The following is a 21,015-nucleotide window of genomic DNA, read 5'->3' as shown; positions in this document are numbered from 1 at the left end:
CTGAGATGTCTGATTAAATTAAGACTAGGGCTTTGATTCAACCACGTCATTAGAGTGTGCCTCAGCATTGAGTCATAGCCCCACACAGAGAAGATACATAGCAAAAAAACACAGCACAGGAGAGACCTTAGTTTTAATGCTGGAGCCCTGGGAAGAGAGATGAGCCTGATAGTTTACAACTGACCTTGTGAAAAGAACAGAGCAGCTGAGTCCTGAAGAAATGAGCCTTGGGAAGAGAGATTTGCCCTATGCCAGCCTACAGCTGAGATGGGAAGGAGGAGGAAAGAGGAAGGCTCTCGCAGATATTGGCAGCCATCTTGCATCAAAAAGTGGCAACAGATTCTGGGTGAGAAAAGTACCACTTATAGTATCTTGAGTTGGACTCTTAGGGTCTTGTAACTGTCAGCTTCTACCCCAAATAAATACCCTTCCTAAAAACCAACAGATTTCTGGTACTTTGCATCAGTACCCCTTTTGGCTAATAAAATCATCAACCAACTGATATAACCAGTCTGAAAAATATTTAGCATTATGTGTCATTTTCATTACTCTTGAGACTTCACTATTATGATTCCTCTGCCATTACAGTTAGGGACTAGTTTTGTTAAAAGGAAAAAATGTCAAAATGTAAGTTTAATTTTGCATATTGAAGAATTAACCTTACCCAAAGAGAGCTTGATCTTTGCTGCTGGCTACTAGGATATGATCTCTGGGCCCTTGGAATACCCTGACAGGCATGTTTTGGGTTGCCTGGAGGCTTTGGTCACCCCACAGGTTAACAACGTGATTTAAGATGGGGGCTTAGGGCCATGTGGTATCGGTTCTGGAAGGGATTGGAGGCGAAAGGTCAATAATACAAGCATATGTTATCCAACTCCAATAAAAATTCTCAACCTCAAGGGCTCAAGTGAGCTTTGTTCCAGAAGTTCTCCATTCATCTGATCACATATCAATGCTGGGAATGTAATGCATCCACATATCCATGGGGAGAAGGCATCAGACACTGAGAAGTTTGTAGTGCTTCCTGTCCTCTGCCTTATCTGCTTCTACCCTTGTCTGATTTCAGTGTGTATCCTTTCCTTGGAATAAATCATAAGCATAGCAGGTTTCAGTGAGTTCTGTGGGACTGTCTAGCAAATTATTGAACCTGAAAATTGGTGCCAGAAGGGAAGGTGGCATGGTGTAGATTTTGTGTCCTTGAAGGTTCTCAGTTTGCCTAAACCATCTCAAAAGTAAAGAAACATTGTAAACATGTACTGTCTGTTCACATTTTAAACTTGATTTAGAATTCATCTCCAATGTTAAAAGAAAATTTGGTGTATTACCTGAGTGTTAAATCAAGAAAGAGAAAAATGGCATTCATATTTATGAATTCATACTGCAATTTTATTTTTGATATTAACCGTGGACTTTGAGCTTCTTTTTAATCAAATTCGCTTCACTAAACTGTTTTTTTTAATTCACAATGAAATAGTATTCAAATGATTTAACACAAGAATGTAGAGGTAACATCAGAATTGTTCTGTTAATCTGTCTCATTAACAGGTGAAAATTCTAGGACTAGGTTTCTCAGAGGCCGCTAAACAGCCATATGCCCTTTCATTTTTGTCTAATTAAAAGAAATACTTATTTAATGAAATTACAAGCATGGCCCTCTTAATAGCTTCCTATGCCTCTGAATTTTTGCTTTCAATACCAAATAATATCTGAAAAACATGCTCACTTTTATGCTTTTTGAGAAATTCTAAGAAATGACCCAAATTCATGTGATAGTCATTCCTTAATCCATAGTCACCATGGGCCTCAAGGAGTAATTCTTCAAAAGAATGGAAAAGGCGTAAATCCTCACCATTTCCTTCTGTTTCGATACTTTCAGCATGTTTACAGGAAATGTGTTTCCAATTGGGATACCTAATTGTGTGCCAGAATTCTTCACAGTGCTCTTTGAAGCCCTCCACACAGATTATACCAGGCTTTCCTGTAATGCAAAATCCAGTCACAGCTAACCTTCTCCCAGCTTCCAAAATCTTTTTCCTTAAGTCTTGCTGATATATATGGTGACTGTAGATCCACATTCGAAGGAACGTATTCTTGACCGGCTTTTCTTGTGTAGATGGTTCATAAACGAGCTTTCTATCCAGGAAATAGGATGCACTGTTGTCCTGTAACCACTGGATTGCTGCACATACACAGAGCTCACCTGGATCAAGAGTCCCTATGTAAGAAGTGAGACTTTTGTTAAGAAGTAGCTGCTGTTGTCTGTCAAGCTCAGATGACCTTCCAAACAGCTGCAATGTTGCATAGGGGTAGCTGTGAGGCATGGTTACTTGCAAATCAATTTTCACCTTAAAATGAAAATCAGATAGATTTAAACACCACCATTAAATCACATACGCTAGTTTATCAATGGCAACTACATGATTTTGATAAATGTTAATATTTATTGTTACTATTAAGCTTCAGCTAAGTGCCAGGAATCATACTAAGTGTTTTATATTCCCTGTATCTTCCATTTTATGTATTCATTCATTCAAATATTTTTTTAATATCTAAAGTATGTTAGGTATCCTGTGTTGGCATAAAGAAGAGGCCAGACACTCTGCCTTTCCTGAAGTCAATAGCCTAATGATGAACACAGACATTAAACAAATAATTACACATATCAAGTATTTATTTCAATTGTGAAAAGCTTTACCATGGAAAACAACAAGGGTCCATAACAGTTGTAACCAGAGGGACTGAATCTAGTCTGGGCAAAGAGAAAGATCCTCTGAGAGAATGACAACTGAAGGATGAGAATAGACCAGTGGTTCTCAAATGTCCAGTCCACATGGTACCTAAGCTATGCTAATATTGCTGAAAGAATGCCTGAGAAGCTGGAGGAAGATTCGTCTTTAGAACCCACATTTCATACCTAGCTTTGTTCTCTTTGTGTTATGGTGCACTCAAAGAAACATTCATTCACTCCTTAAAAGGCAAAAATTTAGATTTGTGAAAATCACCACTTGTATGTACAAGGTAGTCCATACCTTTTACCAGTCCAAAAGCTGAGCTGGTAAGAATGTAGAGGAATATTGGTGGCTTACTATGGCAAGATGTTTTCCATAAAAATCCCAGGCACATTTGATAAAAATGTATGATATTTATATAAAATTTAGGATATTTATTGAAGATAATTTACAGGGCATCTCATATTTCACATTATTGTCTTGCAGCTCTTGCCTTTTTTTTTTCTTTTAAAGAAAAAAATATATTTTGCTCCCAAATAAACAATATTATACATCTGGAATATTTGTTTCCTGGACAGGAAGCTTACATTCCACGTCTTTAGGTTGAAAAATGGACACCTGGCAAAGCTTACAACAATTCAGGGCACCCACCTTGGGCTCCTCAATCTGGAGCGTGATCACAAATTCGATTTTTGGTGGCAGTGCCTCCCTTGGGCCTTCCAAATATCTCTTTATATTTGTGAGGGCATTTACATCTTCAAGTTTTACTTCTCCTTGGTTAGGAAACATAGAAAACAGCATTTCCATCTCTAGCAGTTGCAGCTGAAGACATTCTTTCACCGAAGTAGACATGTTGCCTCGAAATCAATCCGTCTGGAAACCTGGAAGGTCCAGGGACACAGGGTTTGTCAATGTCAGCATGTCCTGAGCAATTTCCCGAAGATTCCTTTGCGTGGAAGCAGTTCTGTAGGAATGTTTTGCAGCGAGAGCTACGGACACAAACAGGGAAATTTACGCTATTCTACTTCATCTCCAGACCCCAAATATAGTTTACAAAAGCATCCCCTGAGGTACTTTGTTAAAATACACAGTCCCAGACTACCGCCCCGATCTAGACCCGAGAACCTGCACTTTTCAATGAGTCCCCAGTTGTCTCCTGCAGGCGGTGGGCAAACGCTTGCAGTCACTCTGCCAGCCCGGCTCTGCTTTCAACCACGCTCGGGCGCAGCTGGGAGCCGCGGCAGGGAGGCCGCAGAGCCGGCGGGGCAGGGGGCTCCGGTGCTCGGGTGCCCAGGGCCGCGGGGCCCTCGGGCCTCTAACGCGACCCACACCCGCCCCGGCGGCGTCACCAGAACCCAGGACGATTTGGATCCAACCGGCCTCTGCTTCGACCGGATGGTCTTACAGGTAAATAAATGACGTTCAGTGCGACCTCGCGGGAGGCGGCGGCCCTGGAAAGCTTCCGGGAGTCAGAGGTTCGGGAGACGAACCTTGAGAATCGAGAGGGGGATGCGGGAAGCTGGGCAGCGCCCGCTACGACCGAAGCCACCTTCTCAGAAACCCCCTAACCGAGCTGGTACCCCTCCCGCCCCAGGACCCCCGGGACCCCGGTTCCCCAGTGACGCGAGCAGGGCCCGCCTCCACCGCCCCTGAGATCCAGGATCTGCATCTGTCGGCTGTTACCCTCGGACCCAGACCCCAGGCCGCCGCGGAGCCATTTGCGGGAGGGGCCTCAGACCTCACCCTTCCCGGTCATCCCTGGTAACGGCCCTAGAACCCGCTCAGAACCCGATCTGCAAATCCGCAGGCGCCAGTGGCGCGAGGCGGGCGGGAGGCAGGGGCGGGGCCCGCGGCTCCTCCTCTGCCGTGATTGGCCGAGGGGCGTGGCGACGGGCCGGAAGCCACGCAGGGCCACGTCTGCGAGTTGTGAGGGCTCTAGTCCAGTTCTCGGCGCCGCCACGAAGGTGCTTCTCTGCGAATAGGAAGAGGGGGAGTTCTGGTGGAGGTGAGTGGCACCCCGACACTTGGAGGCGAGAATGGGTTGGGCGGTATCCTTTCGCAGGGGTTGGTGTAAACCCGACTGGCCGGAACTTTGGCCCAGCCGCCCGGCGAGCGGCGAGCTAACAGACTGCCTGACGGACCGCGCGCTGGACCCTTCCCCCCGCCACTGCGCCCTCGGCAGGGGGTGGGTCCGGCCTGAGCGTCTGGGTCGGGGGCGGGGAGCCTCGCGATGAGTTCAGGGAATTGTGCGGTGATTTTAAGACCTAAAATACATTTACGTATGGAAGCATTTTTAATTGTGACTTTTTTTTCTTCAGACTTTTGGGATTTAACGCTACTGCTTTACGCCCTTATGATTAGTCATGTTACATTACTAACTGAACGGTCAGTTTAAAAAAATGTTTCAGTGCTTGTGAAAGACGTGTCATCACTTGGGACCGGATGAAATTAGCTTGCTGAATGCCTGCTTTTTCTCATTGGAAAAAAGCAAACACTTTTCACCTTTTCCTTTCCTTTAACTTTTGTTCATTGGTGCAATAAAGGACAAATAAAGAAAAAATATGGGATTCCTCTTCTCATCTCTGGGTCAAAGGAATGGGATTTTCACAGGAAGTGCATAATATATTGGTCTTTCAGGGTGCACTGTGGACTGGAATTAGAAATCCCAAATTCCACTTGATTATAGTATCCCAGAGAAGGAAGTATTAGTGGGTAAGGGCCAGTGTTTTGCTTCTTAAATTACAGGTAAAAGCTACATTATTTAGGAAGATGATGCTGCTAGTTTCAGAGTTCCATTCAGAAGATGGGATCCACCCTTAGAAAAATTGAAACCCCCCCCGCAAATTGTATTAGATTTGGACAGAGTCTTGAAGAGGAAACTCTTCAGTTTATTTTTCCTTTGGGAATTTATCTTTCTAGCCTGGCAGGGATAGCAACAGGCCCACACATTCTGAAATATCTTAGGGTTTGTAGTCCCAGTCCTCTTGGGAGTCTTAAAAATTCTGACCTTAGAGTTCAGTCTGTCACCAGCTATATATGTTGTTGTTTTTTAAAAAAAGATGTATTGTTCACAATCTGACTTGTGTCGTAAATCTACTCAGGAGTGGACAGCACAGGTTGGACAGGATCTTCTAGGTAATTCTGACCTCCAGGATTCACTCTTCGTTCTTTCTTCCCTGTCTCCTTTTGGGAAATTCAGAATGAGGCAGACCTATTAGGGTGGGCAGTTTTTCAAGTAAATGGTCCTTGAATATTTCTTGTGATGCCTGAAAAGTATTCTTAATTTTGTAGCTATGGATATAGACACGATTACTAAACATTCAGCATTACATGCAAAGCCCAATGGACTCATTCTTCAATATGGGACTGCTGGATTTCGAACAAAGGCAGAACATCTTGATCATGTCATGTTTCGGATGGGATTATTAGCTGTCTTGAGGTCAAAACAGACAAAATCTACAATAGGAGTCATGGTGACAGCATCACACAATCCTGAGGTAATGCATTTAGTGCTCTGATGGAGCAAACGTTTGTATACAATACCTAACAGTAGTTATTTGAGCACTTTGACCCAAAATGCAAATTCTCATCCTAGGGAAGTGCTTGCTCATTTATATGTGCCTTTGGATTTGAAACAACTTTTTCTTAATAAGTCATCATTTAGCTCATGATTCTTTAGAGGGTGCTGAGAGAATGAAATGAGATGCTGTCATTTTTTGCAGAGTGTCCATATTAGAGAAATAAAATATTTCTAAGTTAGTATTGAGACTGTATCGGTAATAAAGAGTGTTACCTCTGTGAAATTGAGGTGATTTAAAAAATTGGCATCAGGGGTGGGATGAAGGGCAAACATTTGAAAACACAGCACAGTTTGAAAGTTTTCAGGCAAGTTTTCTGTAGCTAAGTAATCTTTTCTGTCCTGAATCAGCAACCAAGCAACGTGGCTCCAGTGATCCAAAAGTGAGCTTTGGGTAGAATATTGATGAAGCCTGATGGCTCTACTCTTCCTGAAAATTTAAGTTTTTAACCAAAATATTCCTTCCGACACAATTTAAGTTTATTTTGTTATGTACTGCCTATAGTTCACTATACATGGTTTCAATAATAAGCTTCTATTTGGTTGCTGGGCATGAGATTTTTGCCTTCATAGCTAAATCAACAAGTTAAAGCTATGTAGGTCAGTGAAGGATTGTATCCTCCTCTCAGACAACAGGACAGAGCTTGTCCAACTCTAAATGTGTGATGACCATAAATGTGTAAATGTCTAAATTGCCATAATTGTTGACTTAAAGGAAGCATCCTAAATTTATTACTACTTCCAAAGGTACTCAAAAACTATTCTGAGCCATTTCTTTCAATTGATATTCATTGGGAACTGCACTTCATTTCTTTCCAGGAATTTGTGCAGAACAGAGTTGGGAGTCACTTTTCTGCTTCAGTGACTGCAGTATGTTCTTAGGAGTCCAAAGTTACAGCGAAAAGCATCTCTAGGTGTCCTCATTCCGTTGCAGTAGTGTTCTTCTCAGTTAATCAATAGTGTTGGCAGTGTGCACAGTGGTTTTGCTAGGTTTAAGGTGCAGACAGGTGTTTAACATCAGCACTGATAATTTTTAACTCTATGAATATAAGCAAAGTACTTGACTGCTCAATCTTGTTTTCTCGCACTAAGATTGGAATGATAGAATTAGTAATTAAATTGATACATGTCAGGAGGATTTAATGAGGTTATGTATATAAAACACCTGACCCAGTGCTTGGCATGCAGTCAGTGGTAACTGTTGAAATTGCTCAGCCTTCAGTCCTTTTTTGAGAGGAAAACAGTGTGAGTTTTATTTCCTCAACTTATTCCTTATGAATATGCAGATTGCTTTTTGTTTATTTCTCTTTTAAGGAAGACAATGGTGTAAAATTGGTTGATCCTTTGGGTGAAATGTTAGCACCATCCTGGGAGGAACATGCTACCTGTTTGGTAAATGCTGAGGAACAGGATATGCAGAGTGTGCTGGTCAACATCAGCGAGAAAGAAGGAGTGAATCTTCAACAAGATGCCTTCATAGTTATTGGTAGAGATACCAGGTGAGTATACAAGCAACCTGGTGAAAACAGCTTTGGGAACAAGATATAAATGATTGAACAATTGCATGAATTTTAGTACCCAAGACAAATTGAAAGAATTATATAGCGTGGAACTGCCCTGAGTAATTATCAGATTTTTAGTAGGATGTAGGATGTAGGAGCTGAGTCACTACTGCAACTTGAGTTTTGGATTTGAATCCTAACTCTAAACTTAATGTATGATTTGAGCAGGTTATTTAACTTTTAGAGAGTCCATTTCCTCATCTCTAAAATGTTGATCATAAGGCCTATTTCACAGGATTAAATGAAACGTGAGGATTAAATTAAATAATATATGCAAAATACCTAGTGCATGAGGGAGGCACTTAATTTCTCCAACCCACTCCACCTTCCACTTTCGTAGCTTTATTGTTTTCCCATATAGAGCTGGCAGACGTGATTTAAACTCTAGGGATTTACTTTAAAATTTGTATTGCTATTGGTTCAGATAATTATATCATTTTTCCCATGCTGGAGTTCATTGGCAGACATTAACACTTTATATGATTTTCTACATATTTGGCAGCTTTTGCCTTCCTTTACAAACAGATGTCTTTTTATAAAATGATAGATAAAAACTTCACTTTGAAACAGTACAATTCTCTTTTGTATAAGTTGTGGTTTTATCCAGAAATTCTTTCAAAAAGAAATATCTACTCATTGTCCTATGGCTTAGACTGTTTGTTTTTTACCCTTTTTTCAATGTTGCTAATAAAGCACTGATAGTAGATTCATAGGGAGTAGAAACAGCCAAGTGACTTTAAGCTTTGAAGGAAATTATTATCCCACTCTAAAGCCATCCCACATGTATTTGGCTTTTACTTAAGAACTAATTTAAACAGTATAAAACATTCTTTTTCTACAGGGCAGTTATATAATGATTGCATTATTTTCGGGTAGATAAGTAGTTTGTTCTGACTTTTAAAAATGAGAAGTAGGTTCTGTACCTTTGGTGGTTTATTATTCAGTGCTGTGCTTTGCACACCAAGTGCATTCAGTATTATAACTCTTCATAGGCAACATATATGCTGCAAGAATCAAACTTTGGAGAGAAAAGCTGTTTTGGTATGGTTAGTGTATCCTTTATATCTGTGTTCTAGATTTATTTAAAAGCCATAAAAAAAACTTTCCAAGATATGCATTGTGAAAGGCTATTAGAAAATGGTTATAATATACCTGTATCTCCAGAATTTATAGGTTTCTGTTCAAATACAGTGAATTTATAGTGAAATTTGTAGCACATGATTTCTGCAGTTGTTTTCAGAACATACAAATCTGTTGGTTTCAGGAGGGAATAATTATATTATTCCTTTTCTTTACTAGGCCCAGCAGTGAGAAACTTTCACAATCTGTAATAGATGGTGTGACTGTTTTGGGAGGTCAGTTCCATGGTATGTAGTTATCCTGAGTTGTAAATTAATCTTTAAGAAACTTTAAAAATTACAGTAGTACTATGGATTTTTTAAAAAGAATAGTTTGAAAATTCAGATAAACAAAAAGCTGAAAAAATAAACACAAAACTCTACAGATAGAATATTGTAGCTTTTTTTAATTTTTAAAATAATAATTATAAGAAATAACCTCTCAGACATTTTTTCTGAGCATCTTATTGTACATTTTACCTGTGGGAGTACTGTAGATTTTAGGTAGGGGACTCTGATACCTTAGTAAGACTGGACTTCTTCATAGAAAAATCTTTGAACTTGCCTAATGATGTTCATATTGGGGGACTTTTGTTAACATTAGGTATTAATATTGTGCCCTTGTGGAATCAGCTGTTGCCTGTTAAATGGTGATGGAAAATATCTTTGGCTTACTTATAAGCATGGTTTTAGTTTTGACAGGTGTTTCTTCCTGTTTTTATCAAATGAAGAAGCAAATGCAAAAAAATGAGAGCCAGAGTTCTCTTCTCACATCATTTGTGCCCTTTGTGAAGGCAATGATTCCACATTGCTTTGTTGTGAACATTTTTTCTGTTGTCATGATTTCTCATTAAAAAAAAAAAATCCTTTCTTGACCTTTTAAACCTCTTTATTAGCGCCTATGTCCCTTCCTTTGCAGTTAATCTGGCCTCTTAGAAGAGCTCACTCTGCTTATCCTTCTCTGTTTTTCTCATTTTTTAAGGTGTTCCTTAGCGTTCTAAGGGGAGTCTCTATCCTTGCTCCTCCCCGGAAAATGTCCATCCCTTTCCCCCTCCCCCTCACTCATCTGAATTCTAAATGCCAATTCTTGTATTACAAAAGTGGGGATTCTTAACCTGGAGCCAGTGGACCCTTGCAGAGTGTTTAGTTAAGTTGCAGGGAGTCTGTGGACCTTTTGAAATTGTGCAGTGTGTTCCCTGCACATGTAGAGGATACATAACGTCAGGAAATTTTTGGAATTTATGTTGTAGTTTTTATTTCAGTTGACTTCTTTATAGCTTTCTGCATTGTCAAAACCTCCTCTTTCTTTAAACTTCCATTTCCTTAGCCGCTATTCCTTGTTGGTCTCCTCTGCTGGCTCCTCTTCCGTCACTTTTTTTTCCCCCTTATTTTTTTTTAAACGTTATATTCAGAAAATGCGAGGTCCCCATATACCCCCCATCCCCCTCACCCCACTCCTCCCACATTAACAAACTCTTTCATCATGGTGGCACATTCACTGCATTTGGTGAATACATTTTGGAGCACTGCTGCACCACATGGATAGTGGTTTACATTGTAGTTACACTCCCCCAGTCCACCTGGTGGGCCATGGCAGGACATACAGTGTCCAGCATCTGTCCCTGCAGTACCACCCAGGACAACTCCAAGTCCTGAAAATACCCCCCCATCATATCTCTTCTTCCCTCTCCCTACCCTCAGCTTCCGTGGCCACTTTCTCCACATCAGTGCTACAATTTCTTCCATTACTAATCACAATAGTTCCATAGTAGAATACCACTAAGTCCACTCTCAGTTCTCTTCTCGTGCTATGATTTCTGAAGGACTGTCTCTACTGTCACAGCTTCAGCTCCCTCTATCCATTTCTTTATTAATGCATAGAACACTTTTGACTACCTCCTATGTGCTATGTACAACCCTTTATTAGTATGTACCACTAATTACTGTATATCACAACCCATTTTTAAAAAAAGATTTATTTATTTCTCTCCCCTTCTCCCCCACCCCAGTTGTCTGTTCTGTGTCTATTTGCTGTGTCTTCTTTGTCCGCTTCTGTTGTCAGCGGCACAGGAATCTGTGTTTCTTTTTGTTGCGTCATCTTGTTGTGTCAGCTCTCCATGTGTGCGGCACCATTCCTGGGCAGGCTGCACTTTCTTTCGCGGTGGGCGGCTCTCCTTTCGGGGCGCACTCCTTGCATGTGGGGCTCCCCTATGCAGGGGACACCCCTGCATGGCAGGGCACGCCTTGCGCGCATCAGCACTGCGCATGGGCCAGCTCCACACGGGTCAAGGAGGTCAGGGGTTTGAACCACAGACCTCCCATGTGGTAGATGGATGCCCTAAACACTGGGCCAAGTCTGCCGCCCTCACAACCCATTTTAAGAACTCTATTTTATAGCATGATGTGTGTATGTGCTTGTGTGGATAACTGAAACAAGTTTCAATAAACAATACCCATAGTACACACCTTGCATTCATTCTGTTTTATTAGAAAATGGTTGTATCCCACTAAGTGGCTTCTGTAACCCAGTGATGGGTTTTGCCTGCAGTTTTTGTAAAGCACTGGTCTAAGTGTGACTCCACTTAGATATTCTGCCGCAACCACAGTCAACCTGCTCAAAACTGTTCTAACATCCACAGAGAGGTTGACCTTTCAGCACTCTCATTCTGTATCTAGAGCTGTCACTCTTCTTTTGGATTCACTGTTTTCTCTCCTTATATACTTTCATTAAACTAGTCTAAGCGCTTACCAATTTTTTGAGCTCCCTCACCTCTTACTGTCTAATCCTTATGCCAGAATCTAGGTTGCCTACATAAATATCATTTCCATTATATCACTGCAGGGCTCAAGAACTTAAAATGACTCCTTTTTGCCTCTAGTCCAAACTCTTATGTTTGACTTTCAAGACCATTGAAAATTCAGTCAGTGAATACATATTTATTGGATACTGATCTATCTCTGCTATTTCTTTTAGCTCTTGCTCAGAGTGCCTTTCTTGTCCGTTTAGTTATATTTGACTATAAACTCTTTGTTTCTCTTAGAAAATAATTTGTGGGACATTTTTGAGACTGAGCATGTCTTCCTCCGGCAAAGATTAGTGTTTGATTCTGCTGGGTTCCAGGGGGCACTGCCTGACCAGGTCCACTTTAAGTCATGGCTTCAGGTTCTTTTGGACCACCAAGGTTATGTGAATTTTGGCTGGAAATCCATGAAGGGCCTGTGCTTTGTGATGACATTTCCTCAGGGATGGCTTTTATCTCCTCCTCTGCGCAATGTCAAGACAACTTTCCTGGGAGTGGGGACTTGGGGCTGATTTACTTCTAAATCTTGCTCTGAAGGTGTAGTCCTTTGGGGTTTTAGTTCATGAGGGCCTGGTCTTCTACTAGATTCCCCAACTTGGACCAGCCTGGACAACTAAAACTCAGTTTTCAGTTTAGAACAAAACTGTCTCTGTTTGCTTTATATATTGGGGTTCTTGTCTTCATCTACATTTTGGCCTGATAATTTCTCCCTACCTTATCAGATCTACAGTTCTTTTTAAAAAGAGATTTTTGTTTTATTTAACATTCATTTGAATTACAACTCAATTATTACTTTTCTATATTGATTTATGTTTACTTTACTACTGGTTTATACTAAAAGATTGTTTCTTCGCTACCTATATAGTAGTTCATATTTCTTTTAGAATTGAGTCTGTGACATGCAATTGAAATGATTTCATTGGATATTTGTACATCTGAATAGTATAGAAGTTAGTTTGTTGGTTTTTTTCCTATATTAAGAAATGTAAATTCTTTTTTTTTTTTTTCTTATTTCTATGACAGATTATGGCTTGTTAACAACACCTCAGCTGCACTACATGGTGTACTGTCGAAATACCGGGGGCCAATATGGAAAGGCAACCATAGAAGGTTACTACCAGAAACTCTCTAAGGCTTTTGTGGAACTTTCCAAACAGGTGAAAATCACTTGAACATGGTTAGAGCTTAAATAAATGGAAAAATTAACACAGATCTCTTGAACCCTTTCTCTTAATTAGTTCGTCACTTACTTTTTCCATTTACAAAAATGCGACATATCTCCTTTTTCTCCGTAGGGCACCACAAGGTTTTGGTCCACATAGTCTGCTAAGCATAGGTGGTTGGCATTTACTTGGCGAGGCACGTGTTATAGTCTGAGACCACTGGGGAAGAAGACATAACAGTGGTCTTGTTTATGATTATCATAAGTATTCATTCAGATTAATTTAGTCTTAGAGTAAATGTTGGTGGCATTGAAACATATACTGTAGAGGAAGTTTTTTTTTTAGGTATATTGGCTTATTAAATCTGATGAGATTTGAGGGGTTATAATTCACTTGCTCAACAGATATTGAATGAATGTTATAATCAGGCACAGTCAACAAAAACAAAGCCCCTGCTCTCATTGAACTTATGTTCTGGGGTGGGGATAAGTGGAACAGGAGACAGCCAGTAAGGACAAAACTAAACATGTCTGGTGGTAGTATATGCTATCAAGAAGAATAAAGCATGGTAGGTGGTTAGAGAATGGCAAATGTTAGTACTGCTCATTCATCTTTATTCTTATTTGTACATGTGAATGGTTGTTATATAATATATACATGATTTTTAAGAGACCCTGCTTGAGGCTAAATTCTAATAAAGCTTTATTTCTATAAATTCTTCAATCATTGAAACTGTTCCGGTGTCCAGTGTGTTTTTAAATTTTCATTTCAGTATTGCTATGCCATGTAAAGACCTCCTTTAACAACATCCAAACATATGCCTGTTTGTTTCCTGGGTTAAAATAGATGCGTTAACTGAAATAATGGACAATGCTTACATATATATGGATATGTATACTTCATACTTCACTTTAACTTTCATAACGTGAAATTTTTTCTTCCATATATCTTTTTCCTTTTGAAGGCTTCCTGCAGTGGAAATGAATATAGATCACTTAAGGTCGACTGTGCCAATGGTATAGGGGCCCTGAAGCTAAGAGAAATGGAACACTACTTCTCACAGGGGCTGTCAGTTCAGCTATTTAATGATGGGACCAAAGGGAAACTCAATCACTTATGTGGGGCTGACTTTGTGAAAAGTTATCAGACATCTCCTCAGGGTATGTAGTTCTAGCTGTAAAAAAAATTTTTTTTAAAGCTCTTGGAAGCTCATCTCATTTACAGATGGAGAGGTACACATCTTCTCCTGGCTCTAAGGCTTTTAAATACCTAGGAATCTTCCCACTATCAGTGCTCTTCTGAACATTGTCTGCTTTCCCTGGCTGCAAGTCATATAATCTTCATGGCGTCTAGGAAATATGGATGGGAAAAGAAAAATAAAAAAAATGGTACTCCAGAGCAATGTTCTTACTCAAACTTTAGTATGCCCTGGAGGGCTTGTTAACACACAGGTTGGTGGGCCCCATTTCACAGGTTTTGATTCTATAGGTCTAGGGTAGGGCCCAATAATTTGTATTTCCAACAAGTTCCCAGGCTTTGTTGATGGTGCTAGCCTGAGGACCACACTTTGAGACTGACCTAAAGGATAGCAATAGTTATGTAGCATTGTGTTTCACTTTCTCTGCATTAAAGACACTATGGATAGGGAATGCAGCTCTACTTAGTTAACGTCTGCACAATCAGTGTTTCCACAGTGGGCATATTAGGAGGAAGACTGTTCTTCAGATTAAAAAATTCCATGATTTAACTTAAGTATCAGAATCTGTGGCTTCTCTGTAAAAATCAGAAAAAACTTCACATGGCAGTAATTTGCTGCAATTGAGTAACTGCCATCCCCTCCACCCTTTTAGACAGGTACAGATTTCATCCATTTGCCATATTCATTTATTCTGCCTTGCCTAGTTAAAACATTTAAATTTTTGCCAATTAATTTGAGTTCTTTTTGAAATTGAATTTTCATATTTACTGACCTTTCAGTTCTGTGTTGCTCATTTATCCATTCACTAAGTATTTGTGCTTATTGCCTACTGTTCTAGGCCCTGGGGATACAGAATGAACAAAGCTTTCCTGAAGCTTGCATTCTTCGTCTTATAGTCAACCTTACTTAAATATTCCAGAGAAGAGTGCCTCACTTCTTAGTTGTCTCATGCTGATTTGTCACTCTGCTGCTACTATGGCTAAGGAACAACCAAATTTTCAAATAAATTTATTAGAAATTTGTTTCAGTCTTCAGTAACTTTTTGAAAATTATACAAGCCATTTATCTTGACAGGTTATATAATTCTTTCCTTTTAATTATTTGTTCACAGAATAAATAACAAGAAACATTGATAAAAATCACTTCTATCAGAATTAAATCAAAGGACATACCTTGCCTATTGCTGTTTTTTCTTAATATGTCAAGGGACATCACAGTTCTAGGTAAATTGCATTAAGAAATACTGTGTAGCTTTCATAACTATACAGGAACCCTGTCTAGCTAAACCAACTGGCTTATGAAATGGGATTTTTATTTTAGTATTTTAGCAAGTTTTAGCATAGCATAGATTTTGAATGCTCCTTTTTTGATTTGCTGTAAAAGAATTTAACCTACTAAAAACCACCAATATGTGAGCGGATATATCTCCATTGGTTGAGTGCCTGTTTCCCATGTATGAGGTCCTGGATTCAATCCTGAAAAAATGAAAAATAAGAAAATGGGGAAAAAACAACAACGTGGGGAACTGGTGTAGCTTACTTGCTGAGCGCTGGCTTCTGACATACGTGGTCCCAGGTTCAGTCCCTGGCTCTGGTACCTCAAAGGAAAACAAAACGCACTAATAGGGGAGCAGGTATAGCCCAGTGGTTGAGAGCCTGCCTCCCATGTACAAGGTCTCGGGTTCAATCCCCAGTATCTCCTTGGGGAAAAAAAACAATAAACTTTGTACATTTAAAATTGAGACATATGTGGAAGGATCTTTTTTTTTTTTTAAATATTTATTGCCCCACCTTGAGGCTTGTTTTGCTGTCTGTTCTCTGTGTCCATTTGCTGCATGTTTTTTCTTTGTCTGTTTGTCTCCCTTTGTTGCATCATCTTGTTGCATCAGCTTTCTGCAGCGTGGGCGCGGGCCAGCTTCCTTCACAAGGAGGCCCTGGGACACGAACCCAGGGCCTCCCATATGGTAGAAGGGAGCCCAACTGATTGAGCCACAGCTGCTTCCCTGGCAGGATCATTTTAAACATCTTTTAGAAAAGTTACAGTCTACATACAGCTTGCAGCACATAAGACCAGTTATGATCATACTTTGGTGAAAAAATTCTCTCCTATAACTTGTGAGAGAAAGACTTAAAACATTTTATATTGACATTTGTTCCATTTCTGAGACTGAATTGAAATTTTAAATTATTCTTTGTGCTAGGAATGGAAATGGAGTCCAATGAAAGATGCTGTTCCTTTGATGGAGATGCAGACAGAATTGTTTATTTCTACCATGATGCTGATGGTCACTTTCATCTTATAGATGGAGACAAAATAGCAACATTAATAAGCAGTTTCCTTAAAGAGCTTCTATTGGAGGTATGGTGGGGTGACTGCTGTTTCAAACAAGATTTACTAGTGAAATAATTCCATACCAGAAATTTCTTACAGTTGTGGTCAGAAAATACAAACAAATAGTAATTCCAGTCACCTCACCATTGGGGCACTGGTTTTGGAGCCTGAAAGTCTTATTTTTCTAATTACACTGGCAAAATTTAATGATTTGAAGCTTTATGAAGATTTGCTTCCTTCATAACTCACAACTAAATGAGAGTTCCATTATCACTCCCCATAGCCTTTAATCTAAACAATAAACTTTGCCATTTGATTATGATAAACTTATTAATGTGAGAGGTTTTTGTTTTTGTTTTGCTCTTGAAAATCACTTTCAGGTTAGCTTTATTATGGGAAATAATTTTAATATGATAGTCATTTCACTAAGAATTCCATAAGTACTTTATTAAAAAAACTGAAAAGATAAAGATGAAGAGGTGATTGTTCATATCACACATCTCCTTATTAAGAATTTCTTGTACAATAGCTTTAAATAGTGCTCAGAATATTTCTTTTTTCTATTTTAAATGTAAATTTTTTAATAATCATTTATAGATTAAACCAATCCCCAGCTCAACTGTCTATAATTTTATGTCATCCATTAGCACACTTACGCTTTTGCTTTTGTAGACTTTGTTTTACTTCTGATGGCAAGTAGGCATCATCGTTTGTTTTTGTCTAGATTGGAGAAAGTTTGAATATTGGTGTTGTACAAACTGCTTATGCAAATGGAAGTTCAACACGGTATCTTGAAGAAATTATGAAGGTAATTGAACCATTTTTATTTTCTGGTAGTTTCTTAATTCTTTTTAAGATATTTCTGTGAGGAAAATAATGTCCTCCTAAAAGCAAATAGGCTGTAGTGTATTGAACTGAGCCTTTGTCTGTGGAAGGGTAAATACTAATCAAAAACTTGAAAAAATTTAATTCTTCCTAATGCAAAAAGGGAAAGATCCCATCCCCCCCTTTCCTTTAGAAAACCTGTAATTCTGAATTCTTTACTTGCCCCTTCGATATGAATGTAAGTCTTTTTATAGGCTAAATAAGCCTCTTGTCAGTTTATAACCCAGGACTGCCTTAAGGCCTGGGGTCACCTCTTTAAAATGTAAACATCAAGGAAGATACCACCTGTTTCCCAGTCTCTATGAGTTCAATTTGGACATCTGACTCCATGTTGTAACTACCTGTCACAGAGATATGAGAAGTTTTATTATTATTTTTGATAAAGGCAAATTAGCTACTATAGATGGCCAGGTAAATTTAGGTTATGCTGTATGTTGCCTTTGGTACTGTCAAGTCCTCTTGAGGACTGTAAACATGTGCAAAGGGGTATATCTCCCTGTTTATGTAAAAGGGTGAGATTTCCATTTTTAAAAGAATCCCAGTCTATTTTAATGATGATTTAATAATAAAACTTTCTTTTCTATTCTTGTGGAGAGGTTTTTGGGTTGACAGGAGATTTTGTTTCTAATTATTTCCCCAGCTTACCACCTGCTCAAAGGGTTAGGAAGGACTTCATGAACAAAACTGGAAGTCTTATTTTTATATTTGTTCTTCATGGAAATAGGGTTAAAATACAAATACGTAGGGAAGAGAAACAGATTAGAGAAGGAATATAAAACTTGTAATAGAACATCTGATAAGAATGAACCCTACTTAGAATATTGCTTAAAAAAAAAAGCATCACAGTACACTAGCAAAACTCAAATGAGTCTGGATTCTTAGAACACAACTCAGTTCTATATCCTTAGAGCATGAGCAGTTTTGCCCTTTCTCACTAGCTACGGTAATATTTTAATTTCTGTGCCTCCCTTTAAAAATTTCTGCATTTTATTCAGTTTTTGCTACTTTCCTATTTCTAAGCAGGGGTAGTAAATTCAGATTCATGTAGGATCTGATTTGGTAAAGTAAATTAATAAAGTGGGTAGATGAGGACTGTGAGAAGTGTCCCCAGCCAGTCAGGCCAGCTCCTGTCAGCTTTCATTAGTATTACCAGCTTCTTCAAGAGAAGCTACAAATCTGAATTTCCATGTGACTTTCCTTTTTTAAATCTTAGCACCTAATTGAAAATTTAATAAATTAGTGGGCGAGCAAAGCAAAACATCCAGAAGCTGCTAGTTTATGACCTGATTTAAATACATGGCTATAGTAAACTCACTTGAGGGACTTCATCTGAGCCTAGGTGCCTACCTTTCACAGGCATACTCAGTATGTGTGGGGTGTTTTAGTATTTTTATTTTCTGCCTTAACAATTCCTTACAGGTAGGATACTGTGATTAAGAAACCTGAGTATACCAAAAACTGTTAACTACACAGACCACTCTCTTCTTATTCAGTATTTTTAGCCCTTGTCATTCCCAAGGTCTCTTAAATCTAATCAAATGCTGATAGTTTTCTCTTTTGCAGTTTTGCTACTGATCAGTCTTTCCTTAGCCATTCTTAAATCTCTCAGGTCCATTCATAGACTTTCTTTATATATTGTTGCTAGCTACTGTAAATTTCTTATTGGGATTTACTAATCCAGTAATCTGGATTGATGCCATCTCTCCACCTGCCTCTTAGCAAAAACCAACCTGTGAGCCAAATCTAGTCTGTCATCTGTTTTGTAAATTTTTATTTTTTAATGTGTTTATTATTTAAAAAATTTTTCATACCAAATGTCTGGCATTTAGTTTTTTTATAATTTTTATTGATACATAGTAATAAAGCATAAGTCCATCTAAAGTGTATAGTCAGTGGTATTCAGTATAACACATAGTTGTGCATTCATCATTCCAGTCATTTTTAGAGATTTTTATTCCAGTAATAATAAACAAAAGCCAACCAAACAAAACTCATCACCTCTCAATATCTGTTTGGTGTACATAGCTGCTATTCTGTTTCCTTCTTTCTAGTTTATTTGTATTTATATTTTGTAAAAACAGTGTTACATAAGCAATATCACCCATATTCGTATTTTGCATGAGGTTTCACTATGTTATATAGCCCCATGTTACATTTTTTAGCTTTCTTTTTAGTAATATAAATGTCCTTAGGCTTTTCCTTTCAACCACTGTCACACCCATGTAATAGCTCTGCTAGTCACAAACAGCATGATGTTTCCATTCATTTCTAAAATTTATAAAAACCTGTTAACCGGTTCTGTGTAGATTAACCATTAGCTTTCCATTCTCTACCCTCATTCTATTTTCTGGTGACCTATACTCTAATTATTAATTTCATGAGTTTACATAAAATATTTAGTTCATAATAGTATAATTGTACAGTAATTGTCCTTTTGTATCTGCCTTGCTTCACTCAACATAATGTCCTACAGGTTCATTCATGTTGTCATGCTACACAACTTCATTTCTTCTTCCTGCTGCATAATATTCCATCGTGTGTATACACCACAATCCATGAATCTTTTGGACACTTGGGTTGTTTCCAACTTTTGGCTACTATGAATAATGCTACTATGAGCATTATTTAGTTCATAATAGTATAATTGTACAGTAATTGTCCTTTTGTATCTGCCTTGCTTCACTCAACATAATGTCCTACAGGTTCATTCATGTTGTCATGCTACACAACTTCATTTCTTCTTCCTGCTGCATAATATTCCATCGTGTGTATACACCACAATCCATGAATCTTTTGGACACTTGGGTTGTTTCCAACTTTTGGCTACTATGAATAATGCTACTATGAGCATTATTTAGTTCATAATAGTATAATTGTACAGTAATTGTCCTTTTGTATCTGCCTTGCTTCACTCAACATAATGTCCTACAGGTTCATTCATGTTGTCATGCTACACAACTTCATTTCTTCTTCCTGCTGCATAATATTCCATCGTGTGTATACACCACAATCCATGAATCTTTTGGACACTTGGGTTGTTTCCAACTTTTGGCTACTATGAATAATGCTACTATGAGCATTGGTGTCCAGATGTCTATTTGTGTTACTGCTCTCCGTTCTTCTGGGTATATACCTAGTGATGGTATTTCTGAGTCACATGGCAAGTCTATATTAAACTTCCTTAGGAACTGCGAGACAGTCCTCCAAAGTGGCCAGACCATTCTATATTCCCACCAACAGTGACTAATTAATTGTTCCTTTTTCTCCACATACTCTCCAACATTTATAGTTTTCCAACTTTTTAATAGTGGCCAGTCTAATAGGTGTGAAATATATCTCATTGTAGTTTTGATTTGCATTTCTCTAATCGCTAGTGATGTTGAACGTTTTTTTCATTTGTTTCTTGGCCATTTGTATTTTTTCCTTGGACAGTTGTCCTTTGCCTATTTTTTAATTGGGTAGTTTGTTTTTTTATTGGGTTGTAGGATCTGTTCATATCACGGATATTAAACTCTTATTGGGGGAAGTGGATTTTGGCTGAACGGATAGGGTGTCTGCCTTACCACATGGGAGGTCCAAGGTTCAAACCCAGGGCCTCCTAACCCATGTGATGAGCTGGCCCATGCTCAGTGCTGATGCATGCAAGGAGTG

At 38.8% G+C, this 21,015-nt stretch overlaps 2 protein-coding genes across 8 annotated transcripts in view; one reads left to right on the top strand and one right to left on the bottom strand.

Moving 5' to 3' along the window:
• Positions 1-1,364: 1,364 nt before the first annotated feature.
• Positions 1,365-4,573, bottom strand: RWDD2A (RWD domain containing 2A). Of its 6 annotated transcripts, none has more exons than XM_004462596.5 (3): positions 4,473-4,558; positions 3,381-3,718; positions 1,365-2,345 (listed from the first exon to the last, which is right to left on the bottom strand). In XM_004462596.5, the coding sequence occupies exons 2-3, from the start codon at positions 3,579-3,581 to the stop codon at positions 1,668-1,670; spliced, it is 879 nt and encodes a 292-aa protein (XP_004462653.1). In that variant the 5' UTR covers positions 3,582-3,718; positions 4,473-4,558; the 3' UTR covers positions 1,365-1,667. The 6 variants fall into 6 exon arrangements, with proteins under 6 accessions (XP_004462653.1, XP_004462651.1, XP_004462657.1 ...); XM_004462594.4 differs by lacking the exon at positions 4,473-4,558 and adding an exon at positions 3,855-4,017; XM_004462600.5 differs by having other exon boundaries at positions 1,523-2,345; positions 3,381-3,610; positions 4,473-4,573.
• Positions 4,550-21,015, top strand: part of PGM3 (phosphoglucomutase 3) — a 27,908-nt gene continuing 11,442 nt past the window's right edge. For both annotated transcript variants that reach the window (XM_004462605.5, XM_004462604.5), the window contains exons 1-8: positions 4,550-4,734; positions 6,021-6,226; positions 7,621-7,805; positions 9,168-9,235; positions 12,811-12,944; positions 13,915-14,110; positions 16,349-16,506; positions 17,204-17,287. In XM_004462605.5, the coding sequence (XP_004462662.1) occupies positions 6,023-6,226; positions 7,621-7,805; positions 9,168-9,235; positions 12,811-12,944; positions 13,915-14,110; positions 16,349-16,506; positions 17,204-17,287 (1,029 nt within the window). In that variant the 5' untranslated portion in view covers positions 4,550-4,734; positions 6,021-6,022. The remainder of the gene's footprint in view (positions 4,735-6,020; positions 6,227-7,620; positions 7,806-9,167; positions 9,236-12,810; positions 12,945-13,914; positions 14,111-16,348; positions 16,507-17,203; positions 17,288-21,015) is intronic.

The sequence above is a fragment of the Dasypus novemcinctus genome, chromosome 11, assembly GCF_030445035.2.
Source record: "Dasypus novemcinctus isolate mDasNov1 chromosome 11, mDasNov1.1.hap2, whole genome shotgun sequence".
NCBI classification, from domain to species: Eukaryota; Metazoa; Chordata; class Mammalia; order Cingulata; family Dasypodidae; genus Dasypus; species Dasypus novemcinctus.
The sequence above is the reverse complement of the archived record's forward strand: the minus strand, read 5'-3'. Positions and strand labels throughout refer to the sequence as shown.

Excerpts from the sequence above, each read along its gene's own strand:
- RWDD2A (XM_004462600.5), bottom strand. The coding sequence starts at position 3,581 with ATGTCTACTTCGGTGAAAGAATGTCTTCAGCTGCAACTGCTAGAGATG. Across the intron at positions 2,346-3,380 it reads TCCAGATTGAGGAGCCCAAG|GTGAAAATTGATTTGCAAGT; the intron begins GTGGGTGCCCTG and ends TTTCATTTTAAG.